Source organism: Manis javanica, chromosome 6 (genome assembly GCF_040802235.1).
Source record: "Manis javanica isolate MJ-LG chromosome 6, MJ_LKY, whole genome shotgun sequence".
Lineage (NCBI taxonomy): Eukaryota > Metazoa > Chordata > Mammalia > Pholidota > Manidae > Manis > Manis javanica.
In genome coordinates this window covers 99,129,750-99,148,504 of record NC_133161.1, presented here as the reverse complement: position 1 = coordinate 99,148,504, position 18,755 = coordinate 99,129,750, and the positions used below count along the sequence as shown (strand labels likewise).

The window sequence follows — 18,755 nt, the reverse complement described above, 5'->3', positions numbered from 1 at the left end:
ATTTTGCATAATAACAAGGTCAATCCCTAGAGCAGGTCCTATGCAGAACTGTGACACCCAAGTTAGCAACAAGACTTGCCTAAGCATTCATTTCAGTAGCAACACACGTCCCAAATCCCTGGTGAGGAACTTCATTCCAATATGGAAATTTGAAAACCCACAGTAGAAACAATTGGAAGCAACTCCAGGCATAAGCTCTTCTGCAGGGGTGTGGCTCTATAGTGCATCCATGGTATTGGGTCTCCCATCTTGCCCCTTCTTTTCTCCTCAAATCCCCAGCTCCAGCTACTCCTCTTTGCCAGCCTTCTCCATGCACCCTCTCTGGGAGGGTACAGGGGACCCTGTGAGTCCCTTGTCCACTGCAGTTGGCTTATGTCCCCATGGCAAAGCGTCCCCACTCCTGGCGAGGGCTCACCCCATCTGTGCTCAGAAGCCATCTCACAACTGCAGCTGCTGCACAAGCCCCATGGTCACGGGTGGCAGTACCTTTCCATGTGAGCTTCAGGATTTGTCACCTTGGTTACCACTGGCTGCTCCTCACTGCTGGCTGGACCCCAGCGCTCCTAGGAGCTCCCTTACTGCAGGGAAGTGGAAATAGACACATTCTGTAAATGTGTTAATCTGTAAGTTATAAATGAGTCCTAGAAATCTGCAGAAGCGCTGCCCTGGTGCAGTGGGCTTTGTCTGCTGGGCATTTGAGATTGGTTTTAAAAGATGGAAGGAAAGAACCTTTACTAATTTTGTTAGATATGATAATGGCATGTGAGCGTGTGCTTAGAAAGAGTTCTTATCTGTCAGCTGTATGTCCTAAAGTGCTCATGGATACAAATAATGCCTGAGATTTGCTTCTAAATATCTTTTAGAAGGTGAATGGGGGAAAACCTATTTCCAATGAATCACAATTGTTACCACGGGGGATGGGTATATTATACCAGTGCACCATTCTCTCCACTTCAGTGCTTGTTTGAAAATGGGTTGTGCACCATCAGGTGATGGCCTCAATGGTTGGGGAGCAGGAAGAGGGTCTGCATGGCTGGAAATGGAACGTCTTGGTGGGTGAGGCCCTGCGGAAGGTAGTTGGCCAGCATGGGAGAGGATTTGTGAAGTGGTTGCTGGGGTTCAAGCCACACAGCATCTTAGCATAAAGGACCGATAGACAGCAGTTGTTCTTTGGTCATTTTATGGGTCAGAAACTGAAGATCTGAGAGGGAATTGTCTCTTACGAACTTGGCCAGTAACCTGCTAGGACCACACCTGAACTTGAATCCTGTGCTCTTGAGACCTGACACAGTGTGTTTATTTCCACAGTAATGAAATAGGCAGATGTGTATGTCACGGGAGCATTTCATTTACACCTTTCCTCTCTCCATATAGCTAAGCTTCATGAGCTCGGCTCTCATCCTCAAACTTGCCCGGGCACTGCTTGCTCCGAGCACGTTCCTGGGGAGGCCTGTGGTGGACAGAGAGCAGACGCTGCAGCTCATCCTTCTCGTATCCAGGGTCTTGGAAGTCTGTGACCACGGAAAATCCAAGAATGCAGACTACATATGGGAGGAAGGGGTTAAGGTCATCTCGGACCTACTGTTAGTGAGTCATGGTTTTCCTTCATTGGGAGCAATGTTTGCAGTTGCTTCTAGAGCCCACAAGTATCATTGGTTCCTGAAGTACTTTTATTATTCTGGGTGGTGATTTAGTATTTCAACATTTTTGTTTTGAATTTTAAACAAAATTACTCCATGACTCCTTTTCATGGGTATGATGTTTCCAATGAAACTCTGCTTCTGTTCCATCCTTTCATGCTTCCATAGATTTCCATTTAGGGTGTTTGGGAAGGTGCTGAACTTAGAAGCATCATTTCTCAGCTCACCTTCTGATTTCTGAGGCAGGAGGAAGTAATATAGGTGATTTTTAATGTGCATTAATTTAAAAAGCAGCCCTGATGATACACAACTGCTAAAATAAAAATCACCAAGTCTATTGCAGTAAGTATGGGAAATTGTTTTGGGGATTAATCGGTTTTTTTGTCTTAGGAAATGGCCAGTGCTCTGAAGAAGCAGTAAATTGGTGGATAAGCATCTGTCTCTCCTCTCCTATGCTTTTGTCCTCCATCCTGTCCAGATCTACCAGTTTAACTCTAATTGGGCAATTAGAAAATAAATAAAAGCTTTATCTGAATCTAGTAATAGCAACCATGATTAGCAGTTAACATATTTGGAATCGCATCTGATCCCTGTCCTGCTGTAAGCCCTAAGGCACTACACTCAAGTTCATTGTCAAGATAGTGAAATATCATGGTAGTAAAATAATCATAGTGTTCAAGTGCCTCTTAGATGGGCTAAGAAACCCAAAATATTCTAGTTGCCACAAAAGGAATAAAATGTCACCAAAAAATGTGTCAGAACACTGTGTTTTGCTGTTAGTCAACATTCATTTCCTTATGTCAGAATCTTTGCTCAGGCAAACGAGTCTGAACTACCCCCAGATGGGCTCCTTTCTCAGTTATTCTCTACCTGTCCCCTGGCTCTGGATTCGAGACCGCTTCCTCCTTTGTTTGGTGAACATTTGATGCCTGTTCTGTTTCAGAGCTGCCTGCCTTCAAACAGTGGGCCTCAGCTGCACATGAGCGCCGGGCACATGGAGCTCAGCATACTCCTTCATCATGGCCTTCAGGGCACTGTGCAGAGCCTGGGCTCCGTCCAGGTGCATTTACCTGGAGACCTGGCCAGGCAGAGTCCTGCTGGGATGGAAGGACAACGCCCGTGCTACATTAGCCAGCTCGTGTTCTTTAAGAAGAACCCATACCCAGGGGCACCAGCTCCTGGCCAGGTACGGTGCGGCAGACGACCGGTGCCTCCTAGTGACCCCCTGAAAGCTCAGTAACCATACTTGGTAATGAAGAGAGGAACCAGGTGGCACATTTGCACCTGTTCACTTACAAGAGAGGGGCCAGTTAAAACGTGCTGATGTCCACTTTTCTTGGAAGAAACTCTTAGCAGAAAGGTATTCCTGGTATCGGGGTGACTGGGCCCACATCCAAACCATTGTCCACAAGACCATGGACTGAGTAGGCTGGAGTGTGTGGCACAGTGACTGGCCCAGGCATGGTGGTCAGAGACTTTGGGTTCACTGGTTTCTGTAATCAAGTGAAGAGTTTAGCTCAGTGAAACTTGAGAAGGGGCTGCTGAAGACCTGCTGGGAATGACCTCGCCCCCTCCACGCTCACCTGACAGGTGCAACCTGGCTGAACCAGCAACGGGGGCCACTGTACCTGGGCAGCAGAGGGGACCCAAGTCTGGGTGATGTGGGAGTGAGGAAGTCAGGAGGCTGGTGCCAGCGTGTGGTGACTCCATGAACCCCATTTCACCTGATCCATGGGTGATCCTGGGGGCACAGGTCACTGGAGGACAGTGAGCCAGCATTCTCTGTATTTTCTGTACCCCAGGCATGGCTCAAGGGCCTGGCTCACTTGAGCACCCAATACACGTCTGATGAAAGAATGCAAATTAATGATGCACAGCTTATTTTGGTGAGAGTTGCTCATCTTATAAAGCAGACACTTTGATTTTTTAGGCTAATAGAAATGGCTAATTAGCATATAAAAATTCTATGTATGAAAAATTCAGACTAAAGAACCATAAAGAAACAAATTAGAATGACTTTTTTGACTTACAAATTGCAGTTTTGTAAAGAGACTTACTTCGGGGGGTGGTGAGCAGGTGTCTGTGGTGTAAGCTGTCTGAGCAGCACTTGGTCACTGGCCCCAGGGGCCTTGAGACCTGGTACCCCATTGTGACACTTGTAGGAATCTGCACTGAGGAAATGAGAGAAGATTTTTTTGAAAGCAAAATGCTTTGTTTCATTTATTTATTCAAAACAACATCATGATAACCCAAGTAGAAAAGTACATAAATCTTCAACAGAGGGATATAGTTCCCTGGCCATTAATGAGCTATGATAAATCTAGATAGCCAAGTAAGTTATATCAACCAGGGACTTTTAGTGACTTCAGAGGATATTTTGCAAAACTATGGGCCATGAATTGTGTGCCCAGTATGTGCCCAATGCATAGAAAAAGTTTCGAGCGTGACTCCCCCACAAAGGATTTCCCAGGGTGATGGTATTGCGGGCCAGCTATGCTTCTCTTCTCCAGCTATGCATTTCTGTACCTTCCTGTCTACAAGCAGCAGCTATTTATTTTTGGGTGTTTTTTTTTTAAGTAAGCATTGAAATTACTTTAAACTCTTTAAAAATTACTAATTTGAGTTAGAGTAAAAATATGAGGCATTACAGCCGCCCCCGCACTGTAGATCCTGCCATTCAAACCAGGAGAACTGGCTGTTTTGGGTCAGCCCCTGCTGTCAGCTCCCTAATATGATGTGACTGTGGCAGCACACCCCTGGGCTTTGGATTCTGCTTCCATCACCTCTGACCACACAGATGTCACCTGCTCTGGGCTCTGTGTCCCCAGGTTGGCGGATCTGTCTCCCTGTCTCTGTACGACTGCTCCAGCAGGAGACCCATCAGCAGACCACGTCTGACAAGCCCTGTGACCGTGCAGTTTGGGGAAGCAGGTGGCTGGGTAAGGATGTCACTGCTGCTTCCTGGAGGTGGCACTGGCCAATTTTCAATGATTTGACTTTTCCTAGGGGAAATGTTGCTTAACTTGTTTTCCATTTGATGGCAGGATAACAGGAGAAACCAAACAATGTTTGTGTTGCTTCGGGACAGAGTGAACTTTCATCGGTTCGTTGGGCCTTCTGAAAACCCCCAGGAGTGTCTGCAGATAAGGACAGAATTTTCCAAGCCCCTTACAAGAGCTTTCCCAGTCATGTTGTTGGTAAGGTGCGTGGTGGTCACAAGGCCGGAGCAAGAGATGCCCTTAAGGATATCTCGTGAAAAAATTAGTGATTGAAATTGCATTTCTAAGGCAGCCATGAAGCCCATTGTCCAAAGAGCTTAGGTGATGTTGTCTGCTGTCTAGGTAAGCTTCCCCACTTTGTTTTTTTTTACAACTGGGTCCTTGCCTGCTAAGTGCATTAGAGTGAGAATAATGAGCTGGCAGAGAATGCTGACACCTCATTTAGGAATCGAATCCTTAGTCACAGTATGGAGTTGGCCCACAAGTCTCCTATTTTTTTATTTCTTTTTTTTCAAAAGGAAAAAAATGGTTCAAACTCTTTTGTCTGAGGAGACTTGATAAGTGAATCCTCTTTCTTAGCAATGTTGGGTCTCTGAGTCGTGGGTAGGCCCCACTACTGAAGAATTACACAGGGAAATTACATAAGTGACTACTGAAGAGGGTCTTTAAAACCACACATTAGCAATGGCCCTGGTAGGTCTGGATGGTGAAGGGTCCTGTTGGAGAAGGTGCCTGCGGTCATTCGTCTTCTGAGCCCTGTCCTGGGCCAGCTGACAGCCGTCAGCCTCTCCGCTGCTCTGGGTGAGGGCACGCATCACTGAGTGCATCACCTGCAGGGCGAGGCCCACAATGCTCAGCAGGGTTCAGTGTGTACCTGTTGGCTCTACCCTCACAGGAGCCCAGCTGTTGAATGAAATGTGTCTATTTGCTTAAAGAGTTTGGATTTTAACTTAATTCTTTAAGTCACACACAAAAGGTAAATTGGCTCTGACCAGATCTCAGTCTAGCTCCTTCCTGCTCCCTCCTCCATCTCTCCATTCCTGATGTGACATTAGTGGGTTGTCACTGATACCCACACACACCAGGCCACCTGCCACCCAGACCACCGGGAGCCAGGCCTGCATATTCCCATAGTTGTGCTGCTTATTGTTCTTGCTTCAGACTAAGTTTCTACCTTTCAGTGAAATGAGAGATGAAAGTGTCACATAATTCTTATTGAAAGGCCTGTGGTCCTGGGGAACAGGCGAGGTGGCCCATGGTCTCAGCTGCTTCCCTGTGAGGAAGGACTTTTGCACAGAGCTGTATGGCTGAAGTCTTGCAGGAAGAAGCCACAACAAAACTGGACGCTGTTGCATCATCTGTCTCCTAGGTTCTCCGAGAGGCCTACTCCTTCTGAGTTCCTTGTGAAACACATCTACAGCTGGGAGGAGCAGAGTGTTCACATCTGTGTGCCTGCCATCTCACTGAGAGGTCAGCACACATCTTTAACCTTGCACTCTGTGTATAAGACAAGATGAAGTGTCTGTTTTAAGACAGGAGCACGAGTGTGCTTTATTCATGCATGATGAACATGGTCTCAACCTGGTTATACAGTGGTTTTGGACAGGCCGCCCACCCCACTGGCCAGTCTCCAGCACTTTCTTCTGGTCCTTTGGCACCTTCCCTGCAGGGCCCCCTCCTGACCTCTCACAAGCCTCTGCTGACATGCAGCCTCTGCTTCTGCCTCCTTGGTGGGCCTCCCTTGGCCTCCAGGACTCCCTCTACCTGTTGCTCCTCTGGCACCTTTTTGCCTCTCCTGTTTGTTACTCTGCCTCTGGGCTCTCCCTGCAGCTCTTCTCTGCCTGTAGTCCACAGGACCCACCAGCCGACCCACCAGCCCTCACCAGCAGGGGGTAGAGCGTGGCTGGTTCTGGGCTCGCCCCATAACATCTGACCCTGGTCGCTTAGGCTCCTTGAGTCTGTCCTCACGAAAGGCCAGGAGCAGACTCAGCGTGCTTATGCAAGTCCACACTGGACTGTGTACATGTTTCCAGCAGATTCCAAAGGCTGTGGCATTGCATGGGGACTGGTTTCAGATGTCAGACCACAAGCCATCCTGTCTCCTCCGTCTACCACATCTGTATATGATGTATTTTCCCTGAGAACCAGTCATTACATAGCTCGTTTCTTTTCAAAATGGACCAAACTGTAAATGAAATTCAAATTCTCAATGGCAATTTAAAATATTTTGCAACTGATGTTTCTTTTCCATATTTTTTTATGGTCAGAAATTTCAAACTGACAGAAATGTTGGGAAAAGAAAAATTTCATCTAGAGTCACAATTTGTTGGCTTTTTGCCACATTTGCTCTATCTATGCATGCTCACATGTGTGCACATGTGTATGAGTGTCAGGGGTAGGGTGAGTCATTAGAGAGAGAATTCCAGGCACCATGCCCCTGCAGTCCTAGCTACATCAGTATACATCTCATACACGTGAGAATATTCCATCACATGCCTGGGCACCACTGCCATGCTACAGAGAGCCAGCACCCCTCAAGGACACCATCTACTGTGCAGTCCACAGCTAAATGCTGGTGATGGTCTCCACAGTGCCTTCCAAAGCTCTTCACCTTTGTTATTTAGAGTTAAATCAAAGTTCCTAAATGCACTTCATTGTCCCATTTGGTGGCCTCTTGAAAATTGAGAATACCCTCTCCATGGTTTGCCTTTTTTCCATGACGTTGACTTTTTTTGAGAGTCTAAGTCAGTTATTGTTTGAGTGTCTCACGTTCTGGACCTCCTGACTGTCTCCTTGGGATTAAATCCAGTTTCCAGGTATCTGGTGAATAACAACCCACTGGGGACACCAAGTTTGAAAACTGGGTTGGGGATGTAACACCAAACTCTCCACTTTAGCAGAGCATCTTCCCATTGTGATTAACGAGGCTATACCGGTGAGAAGATCTGGGCACCTCCTTCTGCTGATAACAGGGCCTCCTCTGGTGATGACAGGGCTGACCACAAATGGTGATCTCCCAATTCTATCCTGAGTTGTCTGGCATTCATTAATAAAGAGAGCTTCTGTGTCATTCTCTTTCAGGCCCGCTTCCTTGTCTCCACAGATGCATAGATTTTAAAAAGTCAGTATATTTCATTCACTTCCATAACCTTTCTTTCTGATGCTCAAATTGTGCCAGGGAGCTCCTTCCTGATGGCTCCTGAGCCTTTCTGACATAACATCAGTAGTTCAGAGCTTCCTCCGTGGGACACCAAGGTGTGCGGGCCTGTCTGCTCCTCAATGCCCTTCCCAGAACCAGGCATTTGCCCAGGGAGCCTGGGCTCCTTCCTGGGAATGGTGCTGAAGACACAGGTCTTTGCACCAGATGTGCCCATTGTTACTGGGTATCGGCGTTTCTGAGATGGCTCAGTAGAGTCAGTAGTGTGCGCATGTACACGTGTGTATGTGTGCGCGCACACACACATCCTTGTGCAAATGAGCTCATGCTAATCCCTCCAATTCAAATCCAGCCCCCTGGATGCTCTCTCCCTTTCCCCGAGGGCCTCTCTGGATCCCTGCCCCTGCCTCAAGAATTCCATTTCCCCCATTGTGCCTACCCTGCAATATACACAGAATATCAGAATTAAGGCAACATTAACAAACCTACCAGATGAGGTTCAACATCTCTTCTTTTCAGGTTTTGCTTCTCTTAGCATCCATTGTCTTTGAGTCAGTTCTTTTCTCTGTAGAGAGTTTGCTACCAGTTTTATAGAGTTAGGTTTGTTTTTTATAAATGTATTTAATGTTAGTGGTTACTGTTCTCCATTTGTTTTGTTTTTTTTATTTTTATTTTTTTGAGAGGGCATCTCATATTTATTTCAAATGGTTGTTAACAACAATAAAATTCTGTATAGGGGACTCAATGCTCAATGTACAATCATTAATCCAACCCAAGTCTAATTCTTGACAGTCTGCAAAATTCTGAAGCATAACGAACAAGTTCTTACATAGTGAATAAGTTCTTACATGGTGAACAGTGCAAGGGCATACATCACAGAAACTTTCAGTTTTGATCACACATTATGAACTATAAACAATCAGGTCAAATATGAACATTCGTTTGATTTTTATACTTGATTTATATGTGAATCCCACATTTCTCCCTTATTATTATTATTATTATTATTTATATTTTAATAAAATGCTGAAGTGGTAGATACATGCAAGATAAAGGTAGAAAACATAGTTTAGTGCTGTAAGAGAGCAAATTTAGATGATCAGGTGTGTGCCTGTAGACTAAGTGTTAATCCAAGCTAGACAAGGGCAATAAAACATCCATGGATGCAGAAGATTTCTCTCAAAACAGGGGGGGTGAGGTTCTAAGCCTCACCTCTGTTGATCCCCAATTTCTCACCTGATGGCCCCCCTGCAACTGTGCCTGTCTTAGGTTGTTCCTCCCTTAAGGAATCTTACCCATCTCTGGCTAACCAGTCATCTTCCAGGGCCATACAGGGAAATGTAAAGTTGGTAAGTGAGAGAGAGGCAATATTGTTTGAAAAGGTTAGCTTTTTACTTCATTGCAGATTTATGCCCTGTGGCTTTTATGCCCAGTATTTGTCTTTAGGTATCTTTACCACTTGGAAGAATTATGATACTCAGTAAATTCGATATGAGGCACAAATTCTATTTAAGGGTTGTAATTAGGAAGGAAGAAGAAAAGCTATAGGAGTAGCAGACAGAAGATAACATGGGAAGATTGATTATTTCTTTGACATATCTTCTTGTAGAGTAACTTAAGCATGTATAGGTTTTAAACTACTAATTAAATTGTGTACACACATTAACATAATAGGAATACAGTTACATAACCAAAGCAGACCTATAATTACCAGCCATCTCCAGTGAAACCAAGAAAACCAGTTAGGCACCCTAGGCATTTGTGAAAACTTATCTATGATATGGTGGATATTGTCCAACTGAACTTGAACAGTCTGAGAGAAATCAGACAAATTAAAACAACCCATTCCTGGGGACTGTTCACATCCCATATGTTCTTTTAACAGTAGATAGTCTGTAGTTGTAAAATTTTGGAGTGCTACAACTTGCACTTCTCCTAATTCTTGGTTGAGTTCCAACAGTATAGATCCAGTCAAATTTGTTGTTTTACTGTATGCACAGGCCACCTTAGATATCTCCTCTTAATTCCAATGGCAAGTCCAGGAACTGGTGGGATGAATGCAGCTACAACTGCAGTATTGCCTGGATCTTTGTTGAGGTTTTTTTGATGATCATCTTCTGGTATGACTCTTCCAGAGAGTGCTGATGTTGGAAGTTCTTCTTGATATCGTATTTTAGTTCATTTTCTGGGTAGCCAAATTAGGCTTTGATCCTCTGTATAAACACAAACAGACCCTTTGCCCACACTTTGATATGCCCTTTATACCATTGTGTAGAACTCATTGGAGGTCACCACACAGGAACTGTTTTTTTTTTAAGAGAAAAGATTATTATCAGAAAAATGTACCTCCATAGCCGATCATCTGACACCCTTCAAGTGATCAAAATTAAGGATATTTAAAGCATGTATTAATCGTTGATTTACAGTTAGTTTTATCCTATCAGGGAGTAATCCCTCTTTTCTTTCTTTCTTTTTTTTGTTATCATTAATCTACAGTTACATGAAGAATATTATGTTTACTAGGCTCTCCCTATACCAGGTCCCCCCCACACACCCCCTTACAGTCACTGTCCATCAGCATCGCAAAATGTTGTAGAATCACTACTTGTCTTCTCTGTGTTGTACAGCCCTCCCCTTTCTCCCTCCCCCCCATGCATGCAAATCTTAATATCCCCCTTCTTCTCCCCCCCCCTTATCCCTCCCTACCTACCCATCCTCCCCAGTCCCTTTCCCTTTGGTACCTGTTAGTCCATTCTTGGGTTCTGTGATTCCGCTGCTGTTTTGTTTCTTCAGTTTTTCCTTTGTTCTTATACTCCACAGATGAATGAAATCATTTGGTATTTCTCTTTCTCCGCTTGGCTTATTTCACTGAGCATAATACCCTCCAGCTCCATCCATGTTGCTGCAAATGGTAGGATTTGCCCTCTTCTTATGGCTGAGTAGTATTCCATTGTGTATATGTACCACATCTTCTTTATCCATTCATCTACCGATGGATATTTAGGTTGCTTCCAATTCTTGGCTATTGTAAATAGTGCTGCGATAAACATAGGGGTGCATCTGTCTTTCTCAAACTTGATTGCTGCGTTCTTAGGGTAAATTCCTAGGAGTGGAATTCCTGGGTCAAATGGTAAGTCTGTTTTGAGCATTTTGATGAACCTCCATACTGCTTTCCGCAATGGTTGAACTAATTTACATTCCCACCAGCCGTGTAGGAGGGTTCCCCTTTCTCCACAGCCTTGCTGGCATTTGTTGTTGTTTGTCTTTTGGATGGCAGCCATCCTTACTGGTGTGAGGTGATACCTCATTGTAGTTTTAATTTGCATTTCTCTGATAATTAGCGATGTGGAGCATCTTTTCATGTGTCTGTTGGCCATCTGTATTTCTTTTTTGGAGAACTGTCTGTTCAGTTCCTCTGCCCATTTTTTAATTGGATTATTTGTTTTTTGTTTGTTGAGGCATGTGAGCTCTTTATATATTTTGGATGTCAAGCCTTTATCGGATCTGTCATTTACAAATATATTCTCCCATACTGTAGGGTTCCTTTTTGTTCTATTGATGGTGTCTTTTGCTGTACAGAAGCTTTTCAGCTTAATATAGTCCCACTTGTTCATTTTTGCTGTTGTTTTCCTTGCCTAGGGAGATATGTTCAAGAAGAGGTCACTCATGTTTATGTCTAAGAGGTTTTTGCCTATGTTTTTTCTAAGAGTTTTATGGTTTCATGGCTTACATTCAGGTCTTTGATCCATTTTGAATTTACTTTTGTGTATGGGGTTAGACAATGGTCCAGTTTCATTCTCCTACATGTAGCTGTCCAGTTTTGCCAGCACCATCTGTTGAAGAGACTGTCATTTCCCCATTGTATATCCATGGCTCCTTTATCAAATATTAATTGACCATATATGTTTGGCTTAATGTCTGGAGTCTCTAATCTGTTCCACTGGTCTGTGGCTCTGTTCTTGTGCCACTACCAAATTGTCTTGATTACTATGGCTTTGTAGTAGAACTTGAAGTTGGGGAGTGAGATCCCCCCCCACTTTATTCTTCTTTCTCAGGATTGCTTTGGCTATTCGGGGTCTTTGGTGTTTCCATATGAATTTTTGAATTATTTGTTCCAGTTCATTGAAGAATGTTGCTGGTAATCTGATAGGGATTGCATCAAATCTGTATATTGCTTTGGGCAGGATGGCCATTTTGACGATATTAACTCTTCCTAGCCAGAAGCATGGGATGAGTTTCCATTTGTTAGTGTACTCTTTAATTTCTCTTAAGAGTGACTTGTAGTTTTCAGGGTATAGGTCTTTCACTTCTTTGGTTAGGTTTATTCCTAGGTATTTAATTCTTTTTGATGCTATTGTGAATGGAATTGTTTTCCTGATTTCTCTTTCTATTGGTTCATTGTTAGTGTATAGGAAAGCTACAGATTTCTGTGTGTTAATTTTGTATCCTGCAACTTTGCTGTATTCTGATATCAGTTCTAGTAGTTTTGGAGTAGAGTCTTTAGGGTTTTTTATGTACAATATCATATCATCTGCAAATAGTGACAGTTTAACTTCTTCTTTACCAATCTGGATTCCTTGTATTTCTTTGTTTTGTCTGATTGCCGTGGCTTGGACCTCCAGTACTATGTTAAATAACAGTGGGGAGAGTGGGCATCCCTGTCTAGTTCCCGATCTCAGAGGAAAAGCTTTTAGCTTCTTGTTGTTCAGTATAATGTTGGCTGTGGGTTTATCATATATGGCCTTTATTATGTTGAGGTACTTGCCCTCTATTCCCATTTTGCTGAGAGTTTTTATCATGAATGGATGTTGAATTTTGTCAAATGCTTTTTTAGCATCTATGGAGATGATCATTTGGTTTTTGTCTTTCTTTTTGTTGATGTGGTGGATGATGTTGATGGATTTTCAAGAATTTTACCATCCTTGCATCCCTGGGATGAATCCCACTTGGTCATGGTGTATGATCCTTTTGATATACTGTTGAATTCTGTTTGCTAATATTTTATTGAGTATTTTTGCATCTGCATTCATCAGGGATACTGGTCTGTAATTTTCTTTTTTGGTGGGGTCTTTGCCTGGTTTTGGTATTAGGGTGATGTTGGCTTCATAGAATGAGTTTGGGAGTATTCCCTCCTCTTCTATTTTTGGAAAACTTTAAGGAGAATGAGTATTATGTCTTCTCTGTATGTCTGATAAAATTCCGAGGTAAATCCGTCCGGCCCAGGGTCTTGTTCTTGGGTAGTTTTTTTACTACCATTTCAATTTCTTTGCTCGTAATTGGTTTGTTTAACTTTTGTGTTTCTTCCTTGGTCAGTCTTGGAAGGTTGTATTTTTCTAGGAAATTGTCCATTTTTCTAGGTTTTCCAGCTTGTTGGCATATAGGATTTCATAGTAGTCTTTAATAATTTTTTGTATTTCTGTGGTCTGTCATGATTTTTCCGTTCTCATTTCTGATTCTGTTGATTTGTGTCAATTCTCTTTTTCTCTTAATAAGTTTGGCTAGAGGCTTATCTACTTTGTTTATTTTCTCAAAGAACCAGCTCTTGGTTTCATTGATTTTTGCTATTGTTTTATTCTTCTCAATTTTGTTTATTTCTTTTCTGATCTTTATTATGTCCCTCCTTCTGCTGACTTTAGGCCTCATTTGTTCTTCTTTTTCCAGTTTCGATAATTGTGATGTTAGACTATTCATTTGGGATTGTTATTCCTTCCTCAAGTGTGTCTGGATCGCTATATACTTTCCTCTGAAGACTGCTTTTGCTGTGTCCCACAGAAGTTTGGGGCTTTGTGTTGTTGTTGTCATTTGTTTTCATATATTGCTTGATCTCTATTTTGATTTGTTCGTTGATCCATTGATTGTTTAGGAGCATGTTGTTAAGCCTCCATGTGTTTGTGAGCCTTTTTGTTTTCTTTGTAGAATTTATTTCTAGTTTTATACCTTTGTGGTCTGAAAAATTGGTTGGTAGGATTTCAATGTTTTGGAATTTACTGAGGCTCTTTTTGTGGCCTAGTATGTGGTCTATTCTGGAGAATGTTCCATATGCACTTGAGAAGAATGTGTATCCTGTTGCTTTTGGATGTAGAGTTCTATAGATGTCTATTAGGTCCATTTGTTCTAGTGTGTTTTTCAGTGCCTCTGTGTCCTTACTTATTTTCTGCCCGGTGGATCTATCCTTTGGGGTGAGTGGTGTGTTGAAGTCTCCTAAAATGAATGCATTGCAGTCTATTTCCCCCTTTGGTTCTGTTAGTATTTGTTTCACATATGCTGGTGCTCCTGTGTTGGGTGCATATGTATTTAGAATGGTTATATCCTCTTGTTGGACTGAGCCCTTTATCATTATGTAGTGTCCTTCTTTATCTCTTGTTACTTTCTTTGTTTTGAAGTCTATTTTGTCTGATATTAGTACTGCAACCCCTGCTTTCTTCTTACTGTTGTTTGCCTGAAATATGTTTTTCCATCCCTTGACTTTTAGTCTGTGCATGTCTTTGGGTTTGAGGTGAGTTTCTTGTAAGCAGCATATAGATGGGCCTTGCTTTTTTATCTAGTCTATTACTCTGTGTCTTTTGATTGGTGCATTAAGTCCATTTACATTTAGGGTGACTATTGAGAGATATGTACTTATTGCCATTGCGGGCTTTAAATTCGTAGTTACCAAAGGTTCAAGGTTAGCCTCTTTAGTATCTTACTGCCTAACTTAGCTCAATTATTGAGCTGTTATATACACTGTCTGGAGATTCTTTTCTTCTCTCCCTTCTTATTCCTCCTTCTCCTTTCTTCATATGTTGGGTGTTTTGTTCTGTGCTCTTTTTAGGAGTTCTCCCATCTAGAGCTGTCCCTGTAAGATGCCCTGTAGAGGTGGTTTGTGAGAAGCAAATTCCCTCAGGTTTTCTTGTCTGGGAATTGTTTAATCCTGCCATCATATTTAAATGATAGTCGTGCTGGATACAGTATCCTTGGTTGAAGGCCCTTCTGTTTCATTTTATTAAATATATCATGCCATTCTCTTCTGGCCTGTAGGGTTTCTGTCGAGAAGTCTGATCATAGCCTGATGGGTTTTCCTTTATAGGTGACCTTTTTCTCTCTAGCTGCCTTTAAAACTCTTTGCTTGTCCTTGATCCTTGCCATTTTAATTATTATGTGTCTTGGTGTTGTCCTCCTTGGATCCTTTCTGTTGGGGTTCTGTGTATTTCTGTGGTCTGTTCAATTATTTCCTCTCCCAGTTTGGGTAAGTTTTCAGCAATTATTTCTTCAAAGACACTTTCTATCCCTTTACCTCTCTCTTCTTCTTCTGGTACCCCTATAATAAGGATATTGTTCCTTTTGGATTGGTCACACAGTTCTCTTAGTATTGTTTCATTCCTGGAGATCCTTTTATCTCTCTCTATGTCAGCTTCTATACGTTCCTGTTCTCTGTTTTCTATTCCTTCAGTGACCTCTTGCATCTTATCCATTCTGCTTATAAATCCTTCCAGGGTTTGTTTCACTTCTGTAATCTCCTTCCTGGCATCTGTGATCTCCCTCTGGACTTCATCCCATTGCTCTTGCATTTTTCTCTGCATCTCCATCAGCATGTTCATGATTTTTATTTTGAGTTCTTTTTCAGGAAGACTGGTTAGGTCTGTCTCCTTCTCAGGTGTTGACTCTGTGATCTTTGTCTGTCTGTAGTTTTGCCTTTTCATAGTGATAGAAATAGTTTGTAGAGCTGGTACGAGTGACGGCTGGAAGAGCTTTCCTTCTTGTTGGTTTGTGGCCTTACTCTCCTGGGAGAACAGCGACCTCTAGTGGCTTGTGTTGGGCAGCTGCGCGCAGACAGGGGCGCGCAGACAGGGCTTCTGCTTCCTGCCCGGCTGCTATGGAGTTTATCTCCGCTGTAGCTCTGGGCGTGACCTGGCTCGGGCTGCTGCTCCAAAATGGTGGAGCCCTGTTGGAGGGGGAGCAGCCGGGAGGCTATTTATCTCCGTAACGGGTCTCCGTGCTCCCTGCTGCCTGGGGGGTTAGAGTGCCCAGAGATCCCCAGATTCCCTGCCTCTGGACTAAGTGTCCCACCCTGCCCCTTTAAGACTTCCAAAAAGCACTTGCCAAACCAAAACAACAACAACAAAACAAAGCAAAAAAAAAAAAAAAGAAAAACGCACTATTTTCTTTGTCCTCATGCGCTCCCAGTCTTGTTGCCCTATTTCCATAGTATCCAGGACCCCACGCATGCACTGTGTCTGTGCTCTGGTCTGGATGGCTGGGGCTGGGTATTCAGCAGTCCTGGGTTCCTTCTCCCTCCCAGCTAAGACTCCTCTCCTCCTGCCGGGAGCTGGGGGGAGGGACGCTCGTGTCCCACCGGGCCAGGGCTTGTATCTTACCCCCTTCAGGAGGTGCTGGGTTCTCGCAGGTGTGGATGTGGTCTGGATGTTGTCCTGTGTCCTCTGGTCTCTATTCTAGGAAGAGTTGTCTTTGTTATATTTTCATAGATATATGTGGTTTTGGGAGGAGATTTCCTCTGCTCTACTCACACCGCCATCTTGTGACTTGTATTCTCCATTTGTTTTTATCTCATTTTATTTTCCAAGCACGCCAAACACTTGTCTTGTTCAAATGTCTAAACCTTATTAAAAACGTTTATGGTCAGAGCTGAGTCTTGCTTCCCACAACCTTGTTCCATCTGCCTTGTTCTGACCTTTTCCATTCAGGTAAGTTTTTCATAAGCTCATTTGTCTTTCCAACATTTCTCTCTTGGGAAAACAAGCCTGCACTTGGGCACATACACGCACGACCTTTGTCCCCGTGGTTCTCATGCTCGTTTGCTTTGTGCTTTTCTCAGTTCAAGTTCTATATTTGGAAGTCCCACTATACATTTTCATTCACCAATGTCTTCATTGTTTTTTACTGCTGCATAGTCTCCACTGTACGCACCATGCTTTGTTCAACCAGGGTCCTATGTGTGTGCATGGGAGACTCAGGATATTCTCAAGTGAAAGTCCTAAATATGGTATTCCTGGGTCGAAAGGTAAATGCATGTGTAGTGGGCAGGTATGTATTGCCAAATTCCCCTCCAGCAATGTGGGGATGGCCTTTTTCCTCACAACTTTTCCAACAGAGTATATTTCCAAGTTTAAAAATTTTTCCAGTGGATAGTTGAGAAATGAGAGTTGTAATATGCATTTATATTATGAATGGAATATTTTCTCATAGTCTTAAGGCCATTATCTTTTTTCATGAACTCTTCATATGTACCCATTTTTCTACTGAGTTTTCTCTTGATTCATGTTTTTTTATTTTGTTCTTGAGCTTTTTTACCTTGTTAAAGATTTTTTAATAGAAAAATTTATCCACTTTTTAAAAATTACACTTGGATTTTGAATCATATAGAAAGTTATGCCTCATACCCAGGTTATAAAAGAAGCCATCCCTGTTATGTTTTTTTTGAGTACTTGTACACTTCCATTTTTCTACATTTAGATCTCTGATTGATTGGTATTTACTACTGTATGCAGCATGAGATTCATATTTTTACAAATGGTGAGTATCTAATTGTGCCAACATCATTTATTAAGAATTCTTTGGGACAAATTTGAAGTAAATGGGATGTTAAATATTTTTGCTTCTAAACATAAAACACATCCAAAAATGACAGGCTAAACCCACATGATCATGGGCTGTCCTGCCGGGACTGAGCCTGAGGACATGCTAATGTTGGCAGGTGGGCTGATGGAGCCCCGGAGAGGCAGGAAAGGGCTCTGGGTGGAGCGGAGAAGTTGACTCCACTCTCTGCATCCCCCAAAGGCAGCTGGGTGACGTGCTCAATGTCCGGAGGGGCTTGGAACTGGAGGAAGCATGTCCACACTCTGCCAGCCCAGAAGATGCAAGCCAGCGCTCCGACCGGGAGACTTATTCTCAGGGCCAAGGCTCCAGGACAGGCAGCCGCCAGACCTGCGTGTCTTCCCGCCCCTGCCCAGCTTCCCCGCCTCGCCCCCTCTGTCTGCTGCCCCATCTGCATGTGGAACAGGTTATGCCTTTCTGTAGACTTTAGGTTGTATTTCTTAATTTATTTTTTCTCTTTTTTTAGACACCAGCTTGGGCTATCTGTCCTTGTTAGATGCCAACTATGACAGAACACCCCCCAATCAGTACTTTGCTGAAGCAGTGAACTATACAGTACATTTCCAGTGGCTCCAATGCCTGTTTGGGGACAAGAGAAGGTGGAGATCTGGAAGTTTCTTGCCACAACCAGGAAGCTCTCCAGAGACCGTGAACTGCAGGTATACATGTTACATCCTCCTGTCTGCTGGCACTTCTTTGTGAGCCAGGAGAATGAATGGATACAGTATGGGACCTGCTCATGGTATATACGAGGGGCAGAGAGGTATTATTTTTTTCAAGTCCATCTTTAGAGTGGTTGTACTGGCAGGGGCAGCAGACGGGCATTCAGCATAGGGCACTGCGGCTGGCAGCAATGTTATCCTGCAGGCCAGAGCTGGGCTGCACCATGAAGGCTTTGTGATCAAGGTGCCTGAGTCCACAGTGAGGACAGCCCATGTCCTAGGGTGGCCTCAGGGGCTGAGCACTGAGACACCAGGCGTCTAGTGCCTGGCAGAACAAACCCCTCCTTTCTGACTTTGGTTTTAGCCGGACACTTTAACCTGGATCTAAATCATAGCATTACAATCACCAGAACCTGTGGCCCCTCCTTGAGCCCATGACCTATGACACCATAAACCTTGCTCTCCCCACATGCCTGCCCCTAACCCGCACCTCCCTCCTAGCTATGATCGCCTCACAGCCTTCTCTGTGGCAAGAAGAGAGCTGAATGCTAGTCTTGAAATGAGCGACGTTTCCAAGTTCCAGAGGTAAGTTCCATTTTCTAAGTCAAGATAAAATGTAATCTGTACTGCTGCCCACGTGTAATTCAGCAGATGCCTGCCATCCATGTTACTGATTATCATTTGCTTTCTGAAATATCCATATCAG

At 43.5% G+C, this 18,755-nt stretch overlaps 1 protein-coding gene across 1 annotated transcript in view; it reads left to right on the top strand.

The window, feature by feature from the left end:
* The window catches only part of PKD1L1 (polycystin 1 like 1, transient receptor potential channel interacting), a 131,764-nt gene that overhangs the window by 61,397 nt on the left and 51,612 nt on the right, over positions 1 to 18,755 (top strand). The window contains exons 28-34 of the mRNA XM_073240006.1: positions 1,375 to 1,587; positions 2,584 to 2,826; positions 4,469 to 4,579; positions 4,685 to 4,842; positions 6,009 to 6,109; positions 17,854 to 18,046; positions 18,551 to 18,634. Of these exons, the coding sequence (XP_073096107.1) occupies positions 1,375 to 1,587; positions 2,584 to 2,826; positions 4,469 to 4,579; positions 4,685 to 4,842; positions 6,009 to 6,109; positions 17,854 to 18,046; positions 18,551 to 18,634 (1,103 nt within the window). The remainder of the gene's footprint in view (positions 1 to 1,374; positions 1,588 to 2,583; positions 2,827 to 4,468; positions 4,580 to 4,684; positions 4,843 to 6,008; positions 6,110 to 17,853; positions 18,047 to 18,550; positions 18,635 to 18,755) is intronic.